General features: G+C 46.3%; 1 protein-coding gene and 2 long non-coding RNA genes across 11 annotated transcripts; 2 read left to right on the forward strand and 1 right to left on the reverse strand.

The window, feature by feature from the left end:
- The first annotated feature begins 1,244 nt into the window (after positions 1-1,244).
- On the forward strand, positions 1,245-7,403 carry LOC144331859 (uncharacterized). The gene is made up of 2 exons (XR_013399424.1): positions 1,245-1,365; positions 6,553-7,403. It is a non-coding gene; the product is annotated as an uncharacterized LOC144331859 (long non-coding RNA).
- On the reverse strand, positions 4,226-19,584 carry HSCB (HscB mitochondrial iron-sulfur cluster cochaperone). 9 transcript variants are annotated; one of them, XR_013398707.1, is made up of 7 exons: positions 19,296-19,584; positions 17,081-17,177; positions 16,354-16,448; positions 15,046-15,190; positions 9,619-9,666; positions 4,740-4,832; positions 4,300-4,434 (listed from the first exon to the last, which is right to left on the reverse strand). XR_013398707.1 is itself a non-coding variant. In XM_077948703.1 (7 exons), the coding sequence occupies exons 1-7, from the start codon at positions 19,529-19,531 to the stop codon at positions 4,343-4,345; spliced, it is 801 nt and encodes a 266-aa protein (XP_077804829.1). In that variant the 5' UTR covers positions 19,532-19,584; the 3' UTR covers positions 4,300-4,342.
- Positions 7,948-9,966, forward strand: LOC144331860 (uncharacterized). Its single transcript, XR_013399425.1, has 2 exons — positions 7,948-8,718; positions 9,070-9,966. It is a non-coding gene; the product is annotated as an uncharacterized LOC144331860 (long non-coding RNA).
- Positions 19,585-19,599: the final 15 nt, after the last annotated feature.

Here is a 19,599-nt window from a genome sequence, read left to right on the forward strand (position 1 = left end):
ATTGTACCACTGCACTCCAGCCTGGATAACAGAGACCCTTTCTCAAAAGCAAACAAACAAACAAAATACAGATGACGATGGCCAGGCGCGGTGGCTCATGCCTGTAATCCCAGTACTTTGGGAGGCTGAGGTGGGTGGATCACGAGGTCAGGAGATCGAGACCAGCCTAGCCAACATGGTGAAATCCCGTCTCTACTAAAAATACAAGAAAAAAAAAAATTAGCCGGGTGTGGTGGCGGGCATCTGTAATCCCAGCTACTTGATAGGCTTAGGCAGGAGAATAGCTTGAACCTGGGAGGTGAAGGTTGCAGTGAACCAAGATGGCACTACTGCACTCCAGCCTGGGCGACAGAGCGAGACTCCATCTCGAAAAAAAAAAAAAAATACAGATGAAATATAAGTAGGGGAACTGGGACTCAAACCCAGATATTAGGTAGCTTAAATAACAGCAATTTATTTTCTCACAGTTTTGGAGGCTGCAGTCCAAGCTCAAGGTACCAGCATGGTCAGTTTCAGTTTCTCTTCCTGGCTTGTAGAATCTTTTTTTTTTTTTTTTTTTTGAGACGGAGTCTCGCTCTGTCACCCAGGCTGGAGTGCGGTGGCCGGATCTCAGCTCACTGCAAGCTCCGCCTCCCGGGTTCACGCCATTCTCCTGCCTCAGCCTCCCGAGTAGCTGGGACTATAGGCGCCCGCCACCTCGCCCGGCTAGTTTTTTTTGTATTTTTTAGTAGAGACGGGGTTTCACCGTGTTAGCCAGGATGGTCTCGATCTCCTGACCTCGTGATCCACCCGTCTCGGCCTCCCAAAGTGCTGGGATTACAGGCGTGAGCCACCGCGCCCGGCCTGCTTGTAGAATCTTAATTACTTCCTTAGAGGCGCCAGAACTGCAACATATGAATTTTGGGGGACAAAATTATTCAGTTCACAACATGAACACTGTCTGACACCAAACTCTGGGAAGACATAGTAACAAATTAGTTGAAACCTCTGATTTGTTCTGACACTATATTGGGAACTGTGTGTGTGTGTGTGTGCCTGTGTGTGTTGGGGGCGGGGGCAGGAGGTGCTTCATTTGCTTCAATTGTTGGTCTGAAACTTTAATCCAAATTGGGCTGCCAACTTTTCAGCCGTCTATTAGCATACCTCCCACAGGGCTTTGTTAGGGAACACTTGAAAGGGTTCCTGGATTTAGAAGTCCAGTTAAACTTCAGATGAGAAGGGGAAGAATTTGGAAGACGTGGGAGAAAAAGGTAAGCCCACTCACCTCAGAAGCCATGACTCAGAAATAATGTCTTTTTTATTTATTCCCCAAATTAGACATGGTTTGCTGGGAGGCCCTGCAGCTTTTCCAGCTGATGGTAACAGGTAAAGGAAAGTTTCTTTGAAGTTCCTCCAAAGATGTGGCAATGTTGATCTGATTTATTTTTGTGGTCAGATTGTTTTGGTCTTGATCATTGTTCTGAAGAAGGAATGAAGATTGTCTGCACAAGTATTTCAAACCCTCCTTTCATTTCCTCCTTTTTTTTGCAGAAGCACCCAATTTAATGAGGACATATGCATGCATTGTAATTATTTACTTAAAGGACTCCTGGTGTGTTTTCAGACAAGTAATTCATTCTCCTTGTATACTGTGAGGGGGTGGAGATTGTACTGATGTTCCCAAGTATCATTAAGCCCGACAGCTGCTGTGGTTAATTTGCCTTCTAAAGATCAAAGAATTCTAAAATGTTAACTGAGTATAACTGGTTCGGGATTCACAAGATACACATTTTTCGACAAGGATAAGAGACTGGGATGGTGGCTCATGCCTGTAATCCCAGCACTTTGGGAGGCTGAGGCGGGTGGAACACCTGAGGTCAGGAGTTCAAGACCAGCCTGGCCAACATGGTGAAACCCCCATCTCTACTAAAATACAAAAAAATGGCCAGGCATGGTGGCAGTTGCCTGTAATCCCAGATACTTGGGAGGCTGAGGCAGGAGAAACGCTTGAACCCGGGAGGTGGAGGTTGCAGTGAGCTGAGATCACGCCATTGCACACCAACCTGGGTAACAAGAGCCAAGAGTCTGTCTCAAAAAAAAGAAAAAAGAAACTGCAAAGGAGCTACAGTTTTAAGTTCTTGGAGTAGTATTTAAACTTTGGATCAAACCCCCTGACTTTTTTCCAATTACAGACAGGCAATTATCTCCAGAGTTTTAAAATGTTGTTTCTTGGAATTTTTTTTTGAGACAGAGTCTCACTCTGTCACCTAGGCTGGAGTGCAGTGGCACAATCTCGGCTCACTGCAACCTCCGCCTCCTGGGTTCAATCGATTCTCTTGCCTCAGCCTCCTGAGTAGCTGGGATACAGGCACGCACCACCACACCTGGCTAATTTTTTGTATTTTTAGTAGAGACGGGGTGTCTCCATGTTGGTCAGGCTGGTCTTGAACTCCTGACCCCAGGTGATCCCCCTGCCTCGGTCTCCCAAAGTGCTGGGATTACAGGCAGAAGCCACTGTGCCTGGCCTTGGAATTTTTTAATTCAGAATTTTGTTTGCTATTTTAATCTTCCTTGATCCAGAGACTTTTTGTTTGTTTTCCTGGAAAGGGATGAAGAACTTAAACTGAAATTCAAAGATACAGAAGGGGAAGTAGAGCTGCATTGGGTTGCATTAGAAGAGCATGGAAATAGTGACAAGTGCGTCAGCTGTCCAGAGAGTAATTACAACTACTCTCCATTCCACTAAGATGGAGCAGAAAATGTGGTTAGTGCTTAATACCAGATCAATTTTTTTTTTTTTTTTTTAAGATGGAGTTTTTTGCTCTTGTTGCCCAGGCTGGAGTGCAGTGGTGCAAGCTCAGCTCACTGCAACCTCCGCCTCCCGGGTTCAAGTGATTCTCCTGCCTCAGCCTCCCGAGTAGCCGGGATCACAGGCACGCACCACCACGCCTGGCTAATTTTTTGTATTTTTAGTGGAGATGGGTTTTCATCATGTTGGCCAGGCTGGTCTTGAACTCCTGACCTCAGGTAATCTATCCGCCTTGGCCTCCCAAAGTGCAGGGATTACAGGCATGAGCCACCATGTCCGGCCTAATACCAGATTAATTCTTTATATTATCTAGTTTGAAATTTAGACCAAAGAGACTCTTAGGCAGCCTTGCTTGTTAGCAAACAGAATGCCCCAACGCCACAGTACCAAAGGGGACTACCTATCTTAGGGAGGAGGGTCATGCCATTAGAAAGTTGTGGCTCTTGGGCAGAGGTTGGCAGAGCCATGGCCAAGTCTGGCTCATCACCTGCTTTGTAAATAAAGTCTGACCGGCACACAGCCCTGTCCATTTGTTTTCATACTCTCTACGCTGATTGTGTCACAATGGCACAACAGCAGTTACAACAAAGACCATATAGTCCAGGGGTCCCCAGCCTTTTTGGCACCAGGGAGTGGTTTCATGGAAGACCGTTTTTCCATGGATGCGGATGGTGCTGGAGGATGGTTTGGGGATGAAACTATTCCACCTCAGATCATCAGGCATTAGATTCTCACAAGGAGCATGCAACTTAGAACCCTCACATGCGCAGTTCGTATTCCTTTGAGAATCTAAGGTCAAAGCGGATCTGACAGGAGACAAAGCTCAGGCGGTAATGCTCGCTTGCACGCTCACCTGCCACTCACCTCCTGCTGTGTGATCCAGTTCCTAACAGGTTGGGGACCCTTGATATAGACTACAAAGCTTGAAAATATTCACTACCAGGCCCTTTGCAGAAAAAAGTTTTTGGACTCCTCTTTGTAGGGCCTCAAATTGGCCCCATCTCCACCTCTTCATCCATTAGCCTACATTGGGGTCATGCAATGTCAAGTATCAGATGAAGAACTGACCACCCAAAGCTCTGACTAGGCTGTGTTTCTTCCCACATGACAAACTTTGCCATCCATTAATGCTTGAGCCACAGGCTTAATTAAGATGATATAAATGGTTAAAGCTTATCTATTTCCAACTACCAGAAGCCAGAAAAGAAATACACAATAACTTTGTTTATTTTCTTATTTTTTGAGACAAAGTCTCACTCTGTTGCCCAAGCTGGAGCGCAGTGGCAGTCTGTGCCACTGCAACCTCCACCTCCAGGGTTCAAGTGATTCTCCTGCCTCGGCCTACCGAGTAGCTGGGACTACAGGCACGCACCACCATGCCCGGTTAATTTTTGTATTTTTAGCAGAGATGGGGTTTCACTATGTTGGCCAAGCTGCTCTTGAACTCCTGACCTCGTGATCTACCCACCTCAGCCTCCCAAAGTGCTGGGATTACAGGTGTGAGCCACTGCGCCTGGCAAGAACTTTATTTTTTAAACTTTAAACTATCAACAATTAAAGGGGAATCTTCTTTAACTTGATCTTTTCTTCTATATTTGAAAAGTATCTCATCTTTGTCAAAATTTCCTTGGCTTCTTCAAAGTCATCTGAAATAAACAGAGACACTGAAGTCAGTCTTCATTTCAAGCAAGAATAAAACCAACTCTGATGACTAGGGCAGCCATATATAGGTGGAGCCCTGGGTCCGGAGGGCCCCTCAATTCCTCAATAAGACTTAGCAACAAAGAGGGAGAACATCTGGATCGTTAAGGAAACAAAGGGATAAACCAAATCGGGGGGGGGGCATGTAAGAGCATGTGCACAGGATTCACATAAATTAGAGAAGTTTATTCTCTTCAGGATAGACCCAAGTAATAAATGACTGGTGGGGGCTAGATGCAGGAGCTCATACCTGCTATCCCAGCACTTTGGGAGGCTGAGGCGGGAGGATGGCTTGAGCCCAGGAATTGAAGACCAGCCTGGGTAACAAGGCAAGACCCTGTCTCTACCAAAAAAAAAAAAAAAAAAAAAAATTAGCTGGGCATAGTGGCACATGTCTGTAGTCCTGGCTACTTGGGAGGCTGATGTGGGAGGATCCTTTCAGCCTAGGAGTTTGAGGTTGCACTGAGCTATGACTGCGCCACTGTACTTCAACCTGGGTGACAGGGTGAGACCCTGTCTCTTTTAAAAAAAAAAGGGGGGGTTGTGTTTTAAAAGTTTTAAAACTTTTTCCCTAACACATGTGGTGGTATACTGAGGATATGAAAGCACTGGATGCTTCCTCTATGCCAGGTGCTGAGGCACAGAGCTGCCTTCAGGGGGCTTACAGTTCAGGTGCTAAGGCACAGAGATAAGCTCAGGGGGCTTACAGTTCCCAAGAAAGACACCGTTAGACCAGTGATTTTCTTTTTTGTGTGTGTGTGAGATGGAGCCTCACTCTGTCACCTAGGCCAGAGTGCAGTGGCGCGATCTCAGCTCACTGCAACCTCTGCCTCCCGGGTTCAACCAATACTCATGCCTCAGTCTCCTGAGTAGCTGGTACTACAGGGTGTCTGCCACCATGCCTGGCTAATTTTTGTATTTTTAGTAGAGGCAGGGTTTCACCATGTTGGCTGTGGCTGGTCTCAAATTCCTGACCTCAAGTGATCTGCCTGCCGTGGATTCCCAAAGTGCTGGGATTATAGGTGTGAGCCACCATGCCTGGCCAGACCAGTGATTTTCAACTGGGGATGATTTTGTCCCCATGGGGACATCGGGCAAGATCTGGAGATATTTTTGGTTGTCACAGTTAGGAGGTAGTACTGACATCTGGTGGGTACAGGCCAGGGATGCTGCTAATCGTCTTACAGTGCTCAGGACAGCTCCCCCAAATGAAGAATTAACTGGCTTACAATATCTGTAGTGCCAAAGTTGAGAAACCCTGACTTAGATAAGTACAACACAATGTGAAGAGTGCTAAAATGAAGATATGTTATAACCACTCGCATCATTCCAGATGACTCCAAAAATAAAATATTTAGCAAAAAAGTCACAGGATATATATGATATTATTTATATAAAGATAAAAATATGTGAGACGAAATAATACATTATTATGTACATATATGGTTAAAACTATCAAGAAAAGCAAGGGAATGAGTAACACAAAATTCAGGAGGGTGGTTACTGTGGGAAATGTAATGGCAAATGGTCTACCAGGGACTTGGAAGGCCTTGGTCATATTTCATTTCTCAATTTATTTAATATATTTTTTGTATTAAAAAAATTTTAGGACCAGGTGCAGTGACTCAGGCCTGTAATCCCAGCACTTTGGGAGGCCGAGGTGGGCGGATCATGAAGTCAGGAGTTCAAGACCAGCCTGGCCAACATGGTGAAACCCCATCTCTACTAAAAATACAAAAATTAGCTGGGCATGGTGATAGGCACCTGTAATCGCAGCTACTTGGGAGGCTGAGGCAGGAGAATCACTTGAAACCGAAAGGCTGAGGTTGCAGTAAGCTGAGATCGTGCGATCGTGCCACTGCACTCCAGCCTGGGTGAAAGAGCAAAACTCGGTCTCAAAAAAAAAAAAAAAAAAAAAAAAATTAAGTTGTGGTAACACATGACATAAAATTCATCATGTTAGCCATTTCTAAGTGTACAGTTCAATGACATTAACTACATTCACATTGTTATGCAAGGATCATCACCATCCATCCGCAGAACTTTTTTTTTGTTTGTTTCAGATGGAGTCTCCCGTTGTCGTTGAGGCTGGAGTGCAGTGGCATCATCTTGGCTGACTGCAGCCTCCACCTCCCGGGTTCAAGTGATTCTTGTGCCTCAAAATCCCAAGTAGCTGGGATTACAGGTATGCACCATCACACCCAGCTAATTTTTGTATTTTCAGTAGAGATGGGGTTTCACCATGTTGGTCAGGCTGGTCTTGAACTCCTGGTCTCAGGTGATCCATCTGCCTCAGTCTCTCAAAGTGCTGGGATTACAGGTGCAAGCCACCCTGCCCAGACTTCCACAGAACTCTCTTCATCTTGCAAAACTGAAGCTGTCTACTTATGAAATAACTGTCTATTTTCCTCTTCCCGACTCTATTCCCCACAACCACCATTCCACTTTCTCTCTATGAATCTATCACAGGTACCTCATATAAGTGGAATTATATAGTATTTGTCCTTTTGTGACTGACATTTCACATAGTACATTGCCCTCAAGGTTCATCCATGTTGGAACCTGCGTCAGAATTTCCTTTTTTTTTTTTCCCTTGAGACAGAGTTTCGCTCTTGTTGCTCAGGCAGGAGTGCAGTGGTGCGATCTTGGCTCGATTCTCCTGCCTCAGCCTCCCAAGTAGCTGGGATTACAGGCATCTGCCACCACACCTGGCTACTTTTTGTATTTTTAGTAGAGATGGGGTTTCAACCATATTGGCCAAGCTGGTCTCGAACTGACCTTGTGATCCGCTGGCTTTGGACTTCCTAAGTGCTGGGATTACAGGCTTGAGCTACTGCGCCTGACCCTGTGTCAAAATTTCTATCCCTTTTTTTTGAGATGGAGTTTTTCTCTTGTTGCCCAGGCTGGAGTGCAATGGCGCAATCTCAGCTCACTGCAACCTCTGCCTCCCGGGTTCAAGTGATTTTCCTGCCTCAGCCTGCTATGTAGCTGGGATTATAGGCACCTGCCACCATGCTGGGCTAATTTTTTTGCATTTTCAGTAGAGATGGGGTTTCACCATGTCGGCCAGGCTGGTCTCGAACTCCCGACCTCAAATGATCCGCCTGCCTCAGCCTCCTAAAGTGCTGGGATTACAGATGTGAGCCACTGCGCCCAGCCCATTGTTGCACTTATTATTTTGAACAAATTTAACTGTTAGATCAATTGAAAAAAAAGTTTTAATTTTACATTTACTTATTCCTTTCTCCAATGGTTTTCCTTTCTTTATGTAGACCCAAGTTTCTGACCTATATAAATTTCCTCCACTCTAAATAAATTCTTTTTTTTGAGACAGAGTCTCATTCTGTCACCCAGGTTGGAGTGCATTGGCGTGATCTCAGCTCACTGCAACCTCCGACTCCTGGGTTCAAGCGATTCTCCTGCCTCAGCCTCCTGAGTAGCTGGGATTACAGGTGAGCGCCACCATGCTGGCTAATTTTGTATTTTTAGTAGAGATGGGGTTCCACTATGTTTGTCAGGGTGGTCTCGAACTCCTGACCTCGTGATCCGCCCACCTCAGCCTCCCAACATGTTGGGATTACAGGCGTGAGCCACCATGCCCGGCCAATCAATTATTTTAACATTTTTTTACAAGGCAGGTCTCCTGTCAACAAATTTCCTCTTTTTTTTTTTTTTTTTTTTGAGACAGAGTCTTGCTCTGTCGCCCAGGCTGGAGCGCAGTGGCCGGATCTTGGCTCACTGCAAGCTCCGCCTCCCGGGTTTACGCTATTCTCCTGCCTCAGCCTCCCGAGTAGCTGGGACTACAGGCGCCCGCCACCTCGCCCGGCTAGTTTTTTGTATTTTTTAGTAGAGACGGGGTTTCACTGTGTTAGCCAGGATGGTCTCGATCTCCTGACCTCGTGATCCGCCCGTCTCGGCCTCCCAAAGTGCTGGGATTACAGGCTTGAGCCACCGCGCCCGGCCTCTTTTTTTTTCAGATGGAATCTTGTACTTTTATCCAGGCTGGAGTGCAGTGGTGCGATCTAGGTTCACTGCAACCTCCACCTCCCAAGTTCAAGTGATTCTTCTGCCTCAGCCTCCCAAGTAGCTGGGATTACAGGCACACTACCACACCCGGCTAATTTTCTATTTTTAGAAGAGATGGGGTTTCACCATGTTGGCTAGGATGGTCTTGATCTCTTGACCTCTTGATCCACCTGCCTCGGCCTCCCAAAGTGCTGGGATTACAGGTGTGAACCAGCACGCCCAGTCTAAATTCCCTCAATTTTTATTTGCCTGAGAATAGCTTCATTCCTCCTTCAGGTTTCTTTTTTTGTTTTGAGAAGGAGTCTCGCTCTGTTGCCCAGGCTGGAGTGCAGCAGTGCAGTCTCAGCTCACTGCAACCTCAGCCTCCCCGGTTCAAGCGATTCCCCTGCCTCAGCCTCTTGAGTAGCTGGGACTGTAGGCACATACCACCACACTCAGCTAATTTTTGTATTTTTAATAGAGATGGGAGTTTCACCATGTTGGCCAGGCTGGTCTCAAACCCCTGACCTCAAGTGATCCACCCACCTCACCCTCCCAAACTGCTGGGATTACAGGTATGAGTCACCATGCCCGGATCACTTTTTTGATATAGTTTGTTTCTCTAGCAAGGCAGAAATGTCGATCCTTTTTTTTCTTTTTTTTTTTTTTTTTTGAGTCAGAGTCTTGCCCTGTTGCCCAGGCTGGCATAGTGGCACAATCTCGGCTCACTGCAACTTCCGCCTCCCTGGTTCAAGTGACTCTCCTGCCTCAGCCTCCATAGCAGCTGGGACTACAGGCGGTGTGCCACCACGCCCGGCTAATTTTTGTATTTTTAGTAGAGATGGCGTTTTATCCGTTAGCGAGGATGGTCTCTATCTCCCAACCTCATGATCCGCCCACCTTGGCCTCCCAAAGTGATGGGATTACAGGCGTGAGCCACTGTGCCCGGCCCAGAAATGTATTAAAGGCATTTTTTAAAGGCAGAAATGTAGATTCTAAGTATTTCATATCTCCCAACATAGCTATCATAGGAAGGTATATCATAGCTAGTCATTGAATGAATGGCTACGTCTTAGTGCTTGGAATTTCTTTCCATATTTAAGAAAGTCAAGAAAAGAAAGTACCTTGTTCAAAAGCACTGCTCACATTGTCAGTAAATTCTTTCTGTTTAGCTGAAAAAGAAAACCATTCTCTTAATTTTTCCACTGAAATAGACTTATAATATGAAGACAATACATATACTTTGTAATCATGCTGGTTTGAACACAACTAAGGAGGAAGTTTATATTCTAGGGTAAGGCTTCATAACCTTTGTCTCTGTGTGTACCATGACGGCAGCTGCTGTTTAGCAGAACTCTGGCTGACCCTAATAACACTCTGTTTTTCTACCCATGAAAGGTCTGAGGAGCAATCACCAAGGCTTATAAAATGGCTATAGAATCAGTTAAAAAAAAAAAAAAAAAAAAAGACAAGGATATACTGATTATCTCCACAAAATAGTTTGGGTCTTCGACATTTCAGCAAGGAGAATATTAACATGCTGGGAACACCTATCAGTAAAGCATTACTGAGTGTTTCCGGCAACGATTTGCAAATTGTATGGCCTCTCAGGAAAATGAAAACATTTACATCATGTTGTGTCATAAGAGAGAAGATGCCAAACAAAATAAAGCAGCAGCTATCTCATATTTCTCTTGATTCCTTGTTAGAAAATGAGGAATTTTCCAGTAATCTCATTTCTCAGATATAAATAGTATCAGTCATTTATATGGTGTCATCTTTCGAAACACTGTCAAATACATTATATCCCTAAGGTAGGAAATGACAGGTATTGGGGGAATTGTCCCATGGGTGATGAGTGGAAGATCTGGGAGCAGAATCCAAGTCACTTGACTCCCAGTCTGGTGTTTGAAACTCACCTCTCAGGTAGCAGTGTGGTGTCCACAAAAGAACAGACTAGGAACCTGGAGGTTCTTAAGCCCTGACCCTAAAATTAACTAGCTCTATGCCTTGAACATTCATTTTACCTGGGCCGTAACAGATACCTTACAGGAGAAAATTTAGGAATTAATCTAAATTAAGGTCAGTGAGCTGCTCAAAGTCAAATGTTTACTATAGGGCTAGAATAAGTTTTTTTTTTTTTTTTTTTTGAGACGGAGTTTCACTCTTGTTGCCCAGTCTGTAGTGCAATGGTGCGATCTCGGCTCACTGCAACCTTTGCCTCCCGGGTTCAAGCAATTCTCCTGCTTTAGCCTCCGAAGTTGGTGGGATTATAGGCGTGCGCCACCATGCCCAGCTAATTTTGTATTTTTAGTAGAGACGGGGTTTCGCCATGTTGGTCAGAGTGGTCTTGAACTCCTGACCTCAGGTGATCTGCCCATCTCAGCCTCCCAAAGTGCTGGAATTATAGGCGTGAACCACCATACCTGGCCTAGAATACATGCTTTTACATGCTTTATCTCATTTATCTTGATCCCCACAACAACCAGTACTAATATTATCTCTATTTACAGATGAGGAAACTGAAGGTCAGAGGAATGAAGTCATTTGTTCAAGGTCACACAAAGTCAATAGCATGCTGCCTTGTCATCTAAAATTGGGCAGCTGAGCCCATCGACTGCAACTCCTGAGTTTCTCTTCTCCCTATCACCGAGCCCTAATGCTGTCAACATATCTCCAGCTGACAGTCCCCTCACCACAAATTCTATTTTACTGCTTTAAACGTCTTTTCTCATTATTGTTTGCTCATTTAGTAAATACTTACCAAGTTCCTTTTAAACTATAAGTACTTTTCTGTGAGCTGAGGATGTGAGGGAAGCAAAAAGTAGACATGATTTCTCCTTCTGCAGAACTTCCAGTCTAATGAGGGAGGCTGATATTGATCAATTAATATCACACAGAACAGTGAAGTTATAACTGTGATTAGTCTTACAAAAGAGATAGCCACTACTAATAGATAGCTTAAAAAAGGCTTCTCTGAGGAAATGATGATTGCCTTCAGATCTGGAGAAGGAGGGGTTAACTTAAATGGGGTGAAGGAGAGGAGGCCTTCAGGCAGAAGCAAGAGGCCCTAAGGTAGGAGGGTGCCTAGTACAGATGAGGAACCGGAAGTGGTCAGTGTGGCTGGAGTGGAGAGGGCAAAACGAAGAGAAGCAAAGGACAGGGCATGCAGGGCCCTGTAAGGGATGCTAGAGCTTTAGAGCAGTGAGAAGCCACTTAAAAGTTTTTTCTTGGGGAGGGGGGAGGGATTGCATTGGGAGTTATACCTGATGTAAATGACGAGTTGATGGGTGCTGACGAGTTGATGGCTGCAGCACACCAACATGGCACAAGTATACATATGTAACAAACCTGCATGTTATGCACATGCACCCTAGAACTCAAAGTATAATTTAAAAAAAAAAAAATACACATAAAAAAAAAAAAAAAAGTTTTTTCTTTTTTTCTGAGACGTGGTTTCGCTCCACTGCTGAAGCTGGAAAGCAATGGTGCAAACACGGTTCACTGCAATCTCCACCTCCTGGGCTCAAGTGATCCTCCTGCCTCAGCCTCTTGAGTAGCTGGGACTACAGGCATGCACTACCACATCTGGCTAATTTTTAAATTTTTTTATGGAGATGGGGTCTTGCTATGTTGACCAGGCTAGTCTTGAACTCCTGGGCTCAAAAGATCCTCCCACTTCAGCCTCCCAAAGTACTGGGATTACAGGTGTAAGCCACACCTGGCCAATTTAAATAAGGCCAAAAGTAGTGATTAGATTTGGGTTTTGGCTGGGCTTGGTGGCTCACACCTGTAATCCCAGCACTTTGGGAGGCCAAGATGGATGGATCACCTGAGGTCAGGAGTTTGAGATCAGCCTGGGCAACATGGTGAAACCCCGTCACTACTAAAAACAAAAAATAGAATTAGCCAAGCATGGTGGCACGCACCTGTAGTCCTAGCAACTTGGGAGGCAGAGGCAGGAGCATAGCTTGAACCTGGGAGGCAGAGGTTGCAGTGAGCCGAGATGATACCACTGCACTCCAGCCTGGGTGACAGAGCAAGACTCTGTCTCAAAAAAAAAAAAAAAAAAGACTTGAGTTTCAAAAAGATTCCAGTGACAGTGAAGGGATTTGTTAGATGGGGCCTGAAGGTACAGACAGACCAGTGAAAAGCTACTGCAGTTGTCCAGGTGAGAGTGAATGGTAGCTTGGAAAAGGTTGGTGGCAGTGAAAATAGAGATGGGTGGATGAATTTGAGGCAAATTTAAGTCGGCTCTTTCAGACATAAAAGACTGACTACACGCATAAGGAAAAATAAGGTTGTTAAGGCCTCCTCAAAATTTACACTTGTTCAACTGGTGTCATTCTCTTAGGGAACACTGGAAGAGGAACAGATTATTCTTCTTATTATTTTTTTATTTGGAGTCTTGCTTTGTCATCCAGGCTGGGGTACAGTGGCACGATCTCGGCTCACTGCAACCTCCGCCTCCTGGGTTCAAGCAATTCTCCTGCCTCAGCCTCCCGAGTAGCTGAGACTACAGGCCCATGCCAACATGCCCAGCTAACTTTTTGTATTTTTAGTAGAGACGGGGTTTCACTATGTTAGCCAGGATGGTCTTGATCTCCCGACCTCGTGATCCGCCTGCCTCGGCCTCCCCAAGTGCAGGGATTACAGGCGTGAGCCACCGCGCCCGGCCTAAGAGGAACAGGTTTTTTTTAGGGGAAAGGTGGGGAGGGGAGACACTTGGGAATCCATTTTGGGCACAATTGACATATATAAACTCCAAGAAGGCACAGTCTTTCTTGTTCTATGCTGTATCCTCAGTGTCATACGCAGTGCCTGATATTTGTAGTAGAACACTACAAATATCTGTGAAAGTATGTAATGAATAGAGTCTAACAGAGAACCTTGGAATCTTTTATATGTGGAATGGTCAATTTGATGAGTCAAGTTGGCTAGGCTATGGTGCCCAGTTGTTTGCCAGGCACATTGAGTCACGCCTGTAATCCCAGCACTTTGGGAGACTGAGGCAGGGGGATTGCTTTGAACCCAGGAGTTTAAAGCCAGCCTGGGCAACATGGCAAAATCCCATCTCTATAAAAGACACAAAAAATTAGCCAGGTGTGGTGATGCACACCTGTAGTCCCAGCTATCCAAGAGGTTGAGGTGAGAAGATTGCTTGAGCCCATGGGTCAAGGCTACAGTGAGCTGTGACTGTACCACTGCGCTCCAGCCTGGGTGACAGAGTGAGACCATGTCTCAAAAAAACAAAAACCAACTAGTTTAGATGATCCTGTGAAGGTATTTGTAGATGTGATTAACATTTATAATCAGTTGACTTTAAGTAATGGATGTTACCCTACATAATGTGGGTGGGCCTCATCCAATCAAGTAGAGGCATTAAGTGCAAAAACAGGTTTTCTGGGAAGGAATTCTGTAGCAAGACTGTAACATAGAAATCCTGCCTAGACTTTCAGCCTGCTTATCTACCTTATAGATTTTATTTATTTATTTTTTTGTGACAGGGTCTCACTGTCACTCAGGCTGGAGTGCAGTGGCGTGATCTCAGCTCACTGCAAGCTCTGACACCCGGGCTCAGGTGATTCTCCCACCTCAGCCTCCCAGATAGCTGGGACCACAAGTGTGCACCTCCACGCTTGGCTGATTTTTTTTTTTTTTTTTTTTTGAGACAGAGTCTCACTCTGTTGCCCAGGCTGGAGTGCAGTGGCACAATCTCGGCTCACTGCAAGCCCCGCCTCCCAAGTTCAAGCGATTCTCCTGCCTCAGCCTCCCGAGTAGCTGGGATTATAGGCATGCACCACCATGCTCGGCTAATTTTCTATTTTTAGTAGAGACGGGGTTTCTCCATGTTGGCCTGGCTGGTCTCGAACCCCCAACCTCAGGTGATCCACCTGCCTCGGCCTCCCAAAGTGTTGGGATTACAGGCGTGAGCCACCACGCCCGGTCGATGCTTGGCTGATTTTTTAGTCTTTTTTTTCACAGATGGAGTTTCGCCACATTGCCCAGGCTGGTCTCGAACTCCTAGACTCAAGGGATCTTCCCTTCTCGGTCTCCCAAAATGCTGGGATTACAGGCATGAGCCACTGCACCCAGTCCTACCCTATAGATTTTAGATGTGCCAGCTCCCACAATTATGTGAGCTAATTCCTTAAAGTAAATAACCTTCCTTTTTTTTTTTTTTTTTTTGAGACGGAGTCTCGCTCTGTCGCCCAGGCTGGAGTGCCGTGGCGTGATTTCCGCTCACTGCAAGCTCTGCCTCCTGGGTTCATGCCATTCTCCTGCCTCAGCCTCCCGAGTAGCTGGGACTACAGGTGCCTGCTACCACACCTGGCTAATTTTTGTATTTTTAGTAGAGACAGGGTTTCACCATGTTGGCCAGGCTGGTCTTGAACGCCTGACCTCAGGTGATCCACTCGCCTTGGCCTCCCAAAGTGCTGGGATTATAGGCATGAGCCACTGTGCCTGGGCCATTATGTACTCTTTACGTTCATTTTTCACTTATCCTTGGACAAGCAATGAAATACATTCGGTGCTATTTTGTCTTTCACCTTTGACAATGGATTCAATCTCTTTCATGGCAGCTTCACTTTCAGCTTCTGCAAGTTTTTCATTGATTTCCATTATTTCCATGAGAAATTGCCTGTCCATTTCATAATCTGTCCTTTCAGGAATCTCTATTCCATGGAGCTTTAGCTATTGGGGCAGAAAGCAAGAAAAATAAGTTGAAGAAACTATGGGCAGAGTAATCTAAATCCTACTCATCCATTAGGAAATAATACCACTAATAGAGAAAACTGGAACAGTCCCAGTAATGAAAGACTAAGGGGTATCAAAAGGTTGGACTGAAACATAAATGCTGGAATGGGATTTCCACTTAATGCTACCTGAAACTGTGTGACCTTGGTGTGATCTTGGGGTAGTCATCCCTCTACCCAGAGGTTGAACTAGATGTTTCTAAAGATTCTATTCAATTACAAAATTTTCTAGATTGTAAGATACTTTTTTTTTTTTTTTTTTGAGATGAAGTCTCGCTCTGTTACCCAGGCTGGAGTGCAGTGGCATGATCCCAGCTCACTGCAACCTCTGCCTCCTGGGGAAGCAATTCTCTGCCTCAGCCTCTCAAGTAGCTGGGATTAGAGGCACCTGCCACCACGTCTGGCTAATTATTTTGTATTTTTTGTAGAGGCAGGGTTTCACCACCTTGACCAGGCTGGTCTTGAACTCCTGACCTCGTGATCCACCTGCCTCGGCCTCCCAAAGTGCTGGGATTACAGGCGTGAGCCACCATGCCTGGCCTCTTAAGATACTTTTCAGAGGGGAAAATAAAAAAAACACAACAGAAAATGACTTTTAACTAAAAGCTACCAACATCAAATCCTTGAAATTCATAGAAAAAAGCTAGAAAATAACAATTTAAAAAATGCTGTTGAGGCAAGTAATATTCACAGAGAAAATTATACTTGTGCTGTAAGGCTAAATACTATTGGGTCCCTGGACTCTTTTTTTTTTTTGAGAGGGTGCAGTAGTACAATCACAGCTCACTGTAGCCTTGACCTCTCAGGCTCAAGTGATCCTCCTGCTTCAACTCCAGAGTAGCTGGGACTACAGGTGTATGCCACCATGCCCAGCTAATTTTGGTATTTTTTGTAGAAATGGGGTGTCATCATGTTGCCCAGGATGGTCTTGAACTCCTGGGCTGAAGTGATCTGTCCACCTCAGCCTCCTAAAGTGCTGGGATTACAGGTGTGAGCCACCATGCCCGACCTCAAGCACTCTTCTGCTGAATAAAGGGGACGTGGCTGTCCTATGTCATAATGGGCATCAGGACTTCATGCACAAAAGGGTTGGGAAATCACCTTACAAGGTACAGTCCTCTGCTCAGGGGGGCGAGGAGGGTCTTATAGGCGTCATTCACCAGGGTCGAATGCTTCTCTGAGAAGTCCTTTTCAGTCTGTTAGTGGAGATGAAGATAGTACTTTACCATCCAAATTACAAAGTTTTTTTTTTTTTTTTTTTAGACAGAGTCATCCAGGCTGGAGTGGCAGTGGCATGAACTCAGCTCACTGCAACCTCTGTCTCCCACGTTCAAGTGATCCTCCTGCCTTAGCCTCTCAAGTAGCTGGGACTATAAGCGTGTGCCACTGCACTAGGCTAATTTTTATATTTTTAGTAGAGACAGGGTTTCACCATGTTGGCCAGGCTGGTCTTGAACTCCCGACTTCAAGTGATCCGCCTGCCTGGGCCTCCCAAAGTGCTGGGATTAGAGGCATGAGCCACTGCACCAGGCAGGCCCACAAAGTTTTATAATATGCTGATGGGCAGGCACCTAAGGAAGTGGTTAAGTAGAGCTGGTGTGGGATGAGATGTCTTTATACTCAGCTGATAGGTTTTAAGTTATCGGGGAAGTCAGACAAAAGCTATGAGTGAATGGCAGCTCTGGGTCTGGCAGGCTAGGGTCAGACTGCCATGGGGCAGACACAGCTGATTTTCCAGCTGGGTCCATGATAATCACATAATCACAAGGCCACTGCCACCCAGTATGCACACATATTTGGGGATTATTGGGGTTGGCCAATAAGCTACCTGAGACCTCTGGCTGAAGAAATCTGGGTGGACAAGACGCTGCAGTTGCTGGTACCTGTGCTGGAGCTTTGCAGTATCAACTCTGAAGGAACGGTTGCTGGAAAGAAATTGGGAGATTAAATTTATGCAACAGATATTTAAAGATTTGTCTACCATGAGCCTGGTTCTTGCTCTTATGGGGAAGTTGCAATAACATATACACAGATAATTTCAAAAAGTGGTAGGTCCTACGAAGGGACACAGAACAGAATCAGAGTGGGTAGCAGATGTAGTGGACAATGAGACGACACTGAACTGAAACCTGAATGATGAGTAGTCAAAGATCAGATGAAAGAGACATCCAGGTGGAATTCCAAGAGCAAGGACCTCGAGGTGGAAGCAAGACAGGGATGCCTGAGGAACTTAAAGATCAGTGTTACTGTAGCCCCTTATACATGTTCAATGACTGGTGGGGGCAGATCCCACAGTTAAGGGAAAAGGACATTCCTAAATTACACAAAGATTTTTTGCCTGGCCAAACTTTAGTCAGATTTCTGAACCTTCTCCTAGGCCCAGCTGTATGCTTTCTTGTAAAATCCAGTTTTGGCAAATAACCTTGCTAAGTCAGTTTAGCTAGAATCTTAGATATTTGATTATCCTAAATCTCTGATCAGAGTGTTCATCCTCCACCATCCCCTAGGTAATGTCTGAGCACCCTGGCCTGTCTTCAGCAAGAATACTGTTAGGTCGGTTTAGCCAGAATCCCGTTTACTCTGCTCCTTGGCTACAAATTTCCTTCTGCCCATGCTGTTTTTGGAGTTGAGACCAATCTCTCTCCCTAACTGCAAGACTCTATTGCAGTGCCCCCTCTACAAGATGATCTTTATTTTCTTTTCTTTTTTTTTTTTTTTTGAGACTGAGTCTGGCTCTGTCGCCCAGGCTGGAGTGCAGTGGCCAGATCTCAGCTCACTGCAAGCTCCGCCTCCCGGGTTTACGCCATCTCCTGCCTCAGCCTCCCGAGTAGCTGGGACCACAGGCGCCCGCCACTTCGCCCGGCTAGTTTTTTGTATTTTTTAGTAGAGATGGGGTTTCACCGTGTTAGCCAGGATGGTCTCGATCTCCTGACCTCGTGATCCGCCCGTCTCGGCCTCCCAAAGTGCTGGGATTACAGGCTTGAGCCACCGCGCCCGGCCTTTTCTTTTCTTTTTTTTTTTTTTTGAGAGGGAGTCTCGCTCTGTTCCCCAGGCTGGAGTGCAGTGGCGCGATCTCGGCTCACTGCAAGCTCCGCCTCCTGGGTTCACGCCATTCTCCTGCCTCAGCCTCCGGAGTAGCTGGGACTACAGGCGCCCGCCACCGCGGCCGGCTAATTTTTTGTATTTTTAGTAGAGACAGGGTTTCACCGTGGTCTCGATCTTCTGACCTTGTGATCCGCCCGCCTCGGCCTCCCAAAGTGCTGGGATTACAGGCGTGAGCCACCGCGCCCGGCCAAGATGATCTTGAATAAAGTCTTTCTGGTGTTTGAACAAGTGTGACTGAATAACGTTTTCTTTAATACCACCCTATCTTTTCCACAGCCCAGGTCCCTTCATCCCTGTCTCCCGGTTTATTTTAATTCAACCCCGTTCACACTCTACTCCCAGAGTCTGTCCTATTTCCTTATCAGTTCAGCTCTATCCACACTGCCCCATCTCTCCAAGATCGTCAGCCTCAGGGGAAAAAACTATTTATTGGACCCTTTCCCTCGAATTCTCACTTTTCCCTCAGGTCTCGCCTACAATATTAAGATTTTCATGCTTTACTCCCCAATTTCGGACTACACTTCTGCAGTCCTTTCTTAAATACATCAAACCAACTCTTCCAGTCTCCCGGGCCCTGCCCCTCAAGTACCCCTTCCTCAAGCTCCGCCCCTCGACTTCTCCTTCCCTTTCCCGTAGGTACCGCCCCTCAAATTTCCCTCCCCTCTAGCCTCGGCCCCCCTATTTCCTCTAACTTCAGCGCCCGCCCCTCCAGTCTCGTTCGTCTCCCTTCTCCACACCTCAACGCTGCTTCCCTCAGTCCCCGCCTCTCAATTTCCTCCTGAGAAATCAAGACACTTCTCTCACGCCTGCTCTCTAGACCTCCGCCCCCCTATCGGTCCCGCCTTCTCTTCCGCAAGCCAGATCCGTCCTCCCCTCTCGCAGGCCAGACCCCGACGTCTCTCTCGCCCGGGCCCGTTTCCCGAAACAGTCGCTCGTACCAGTCCATAAGGCTGAAGTAGTCTCGAGTGGGGTCAGGTGCCTGCAGCGCTCTGCACTGTGGGCAGAAGAACCTGTCCTCCCGCCCGGGGCCCCATGGGCCGCCGCAGTTCCAGCAGTGGGGAGAATTGCTTTCCGCCTGCGACGCAGCATCGCAGCTTAGCAGTCTCCTTCTGGGACCCCCTGTCGGCCAAAACCCCCACACCCGGAGCAAAGCCCCGACTCTCCCCCGCCACATCTCGCCGGCGGCCTAGCTAGCCGTGGTCACCCGTGGGGAAAAGCAAAGAGAGCGTCCAACCAGACTAA

Source organism: Macaca mulatta, chromosome 10, assembly GCF_049350105.2.
Source record: "Macaca mulatta isolate MMU2019108-1 chromosome 10, T2T-MMU8v2.0, whole genome shotgun sequence".
NCBI classification, from domain to species: domain Eukaryota; kingdom Metazoa; phylum Chordata; class Mammalia; order Primates; family Cercopithecidae; genus Macaca; species Macaca mulatta.

Coding starts and splice junctions, on each gene's coding strand:
- HSCB (XM_077948703.1), bottom strand. CDS start 19,531: ATGTGGCGGGGGAGAGTCGGGGCTTTGCTCCGGGTGTGGGGGTTTTGG. Junction 17,178..19,295: donor TACTTCAGCCTTATGGACTG/GTACGAGCGACT, acceptor ATTTCTTTCCAG/CAACCGTTCCTTCAGAGTTG. Junction 4,833..9,618: donor GAGCAGTGCTTTTGAACAAG/GTACTTTCTTTT, acceptor TTTTTTTGGTAG/AGACAGGGTCTTGCCTTGTT.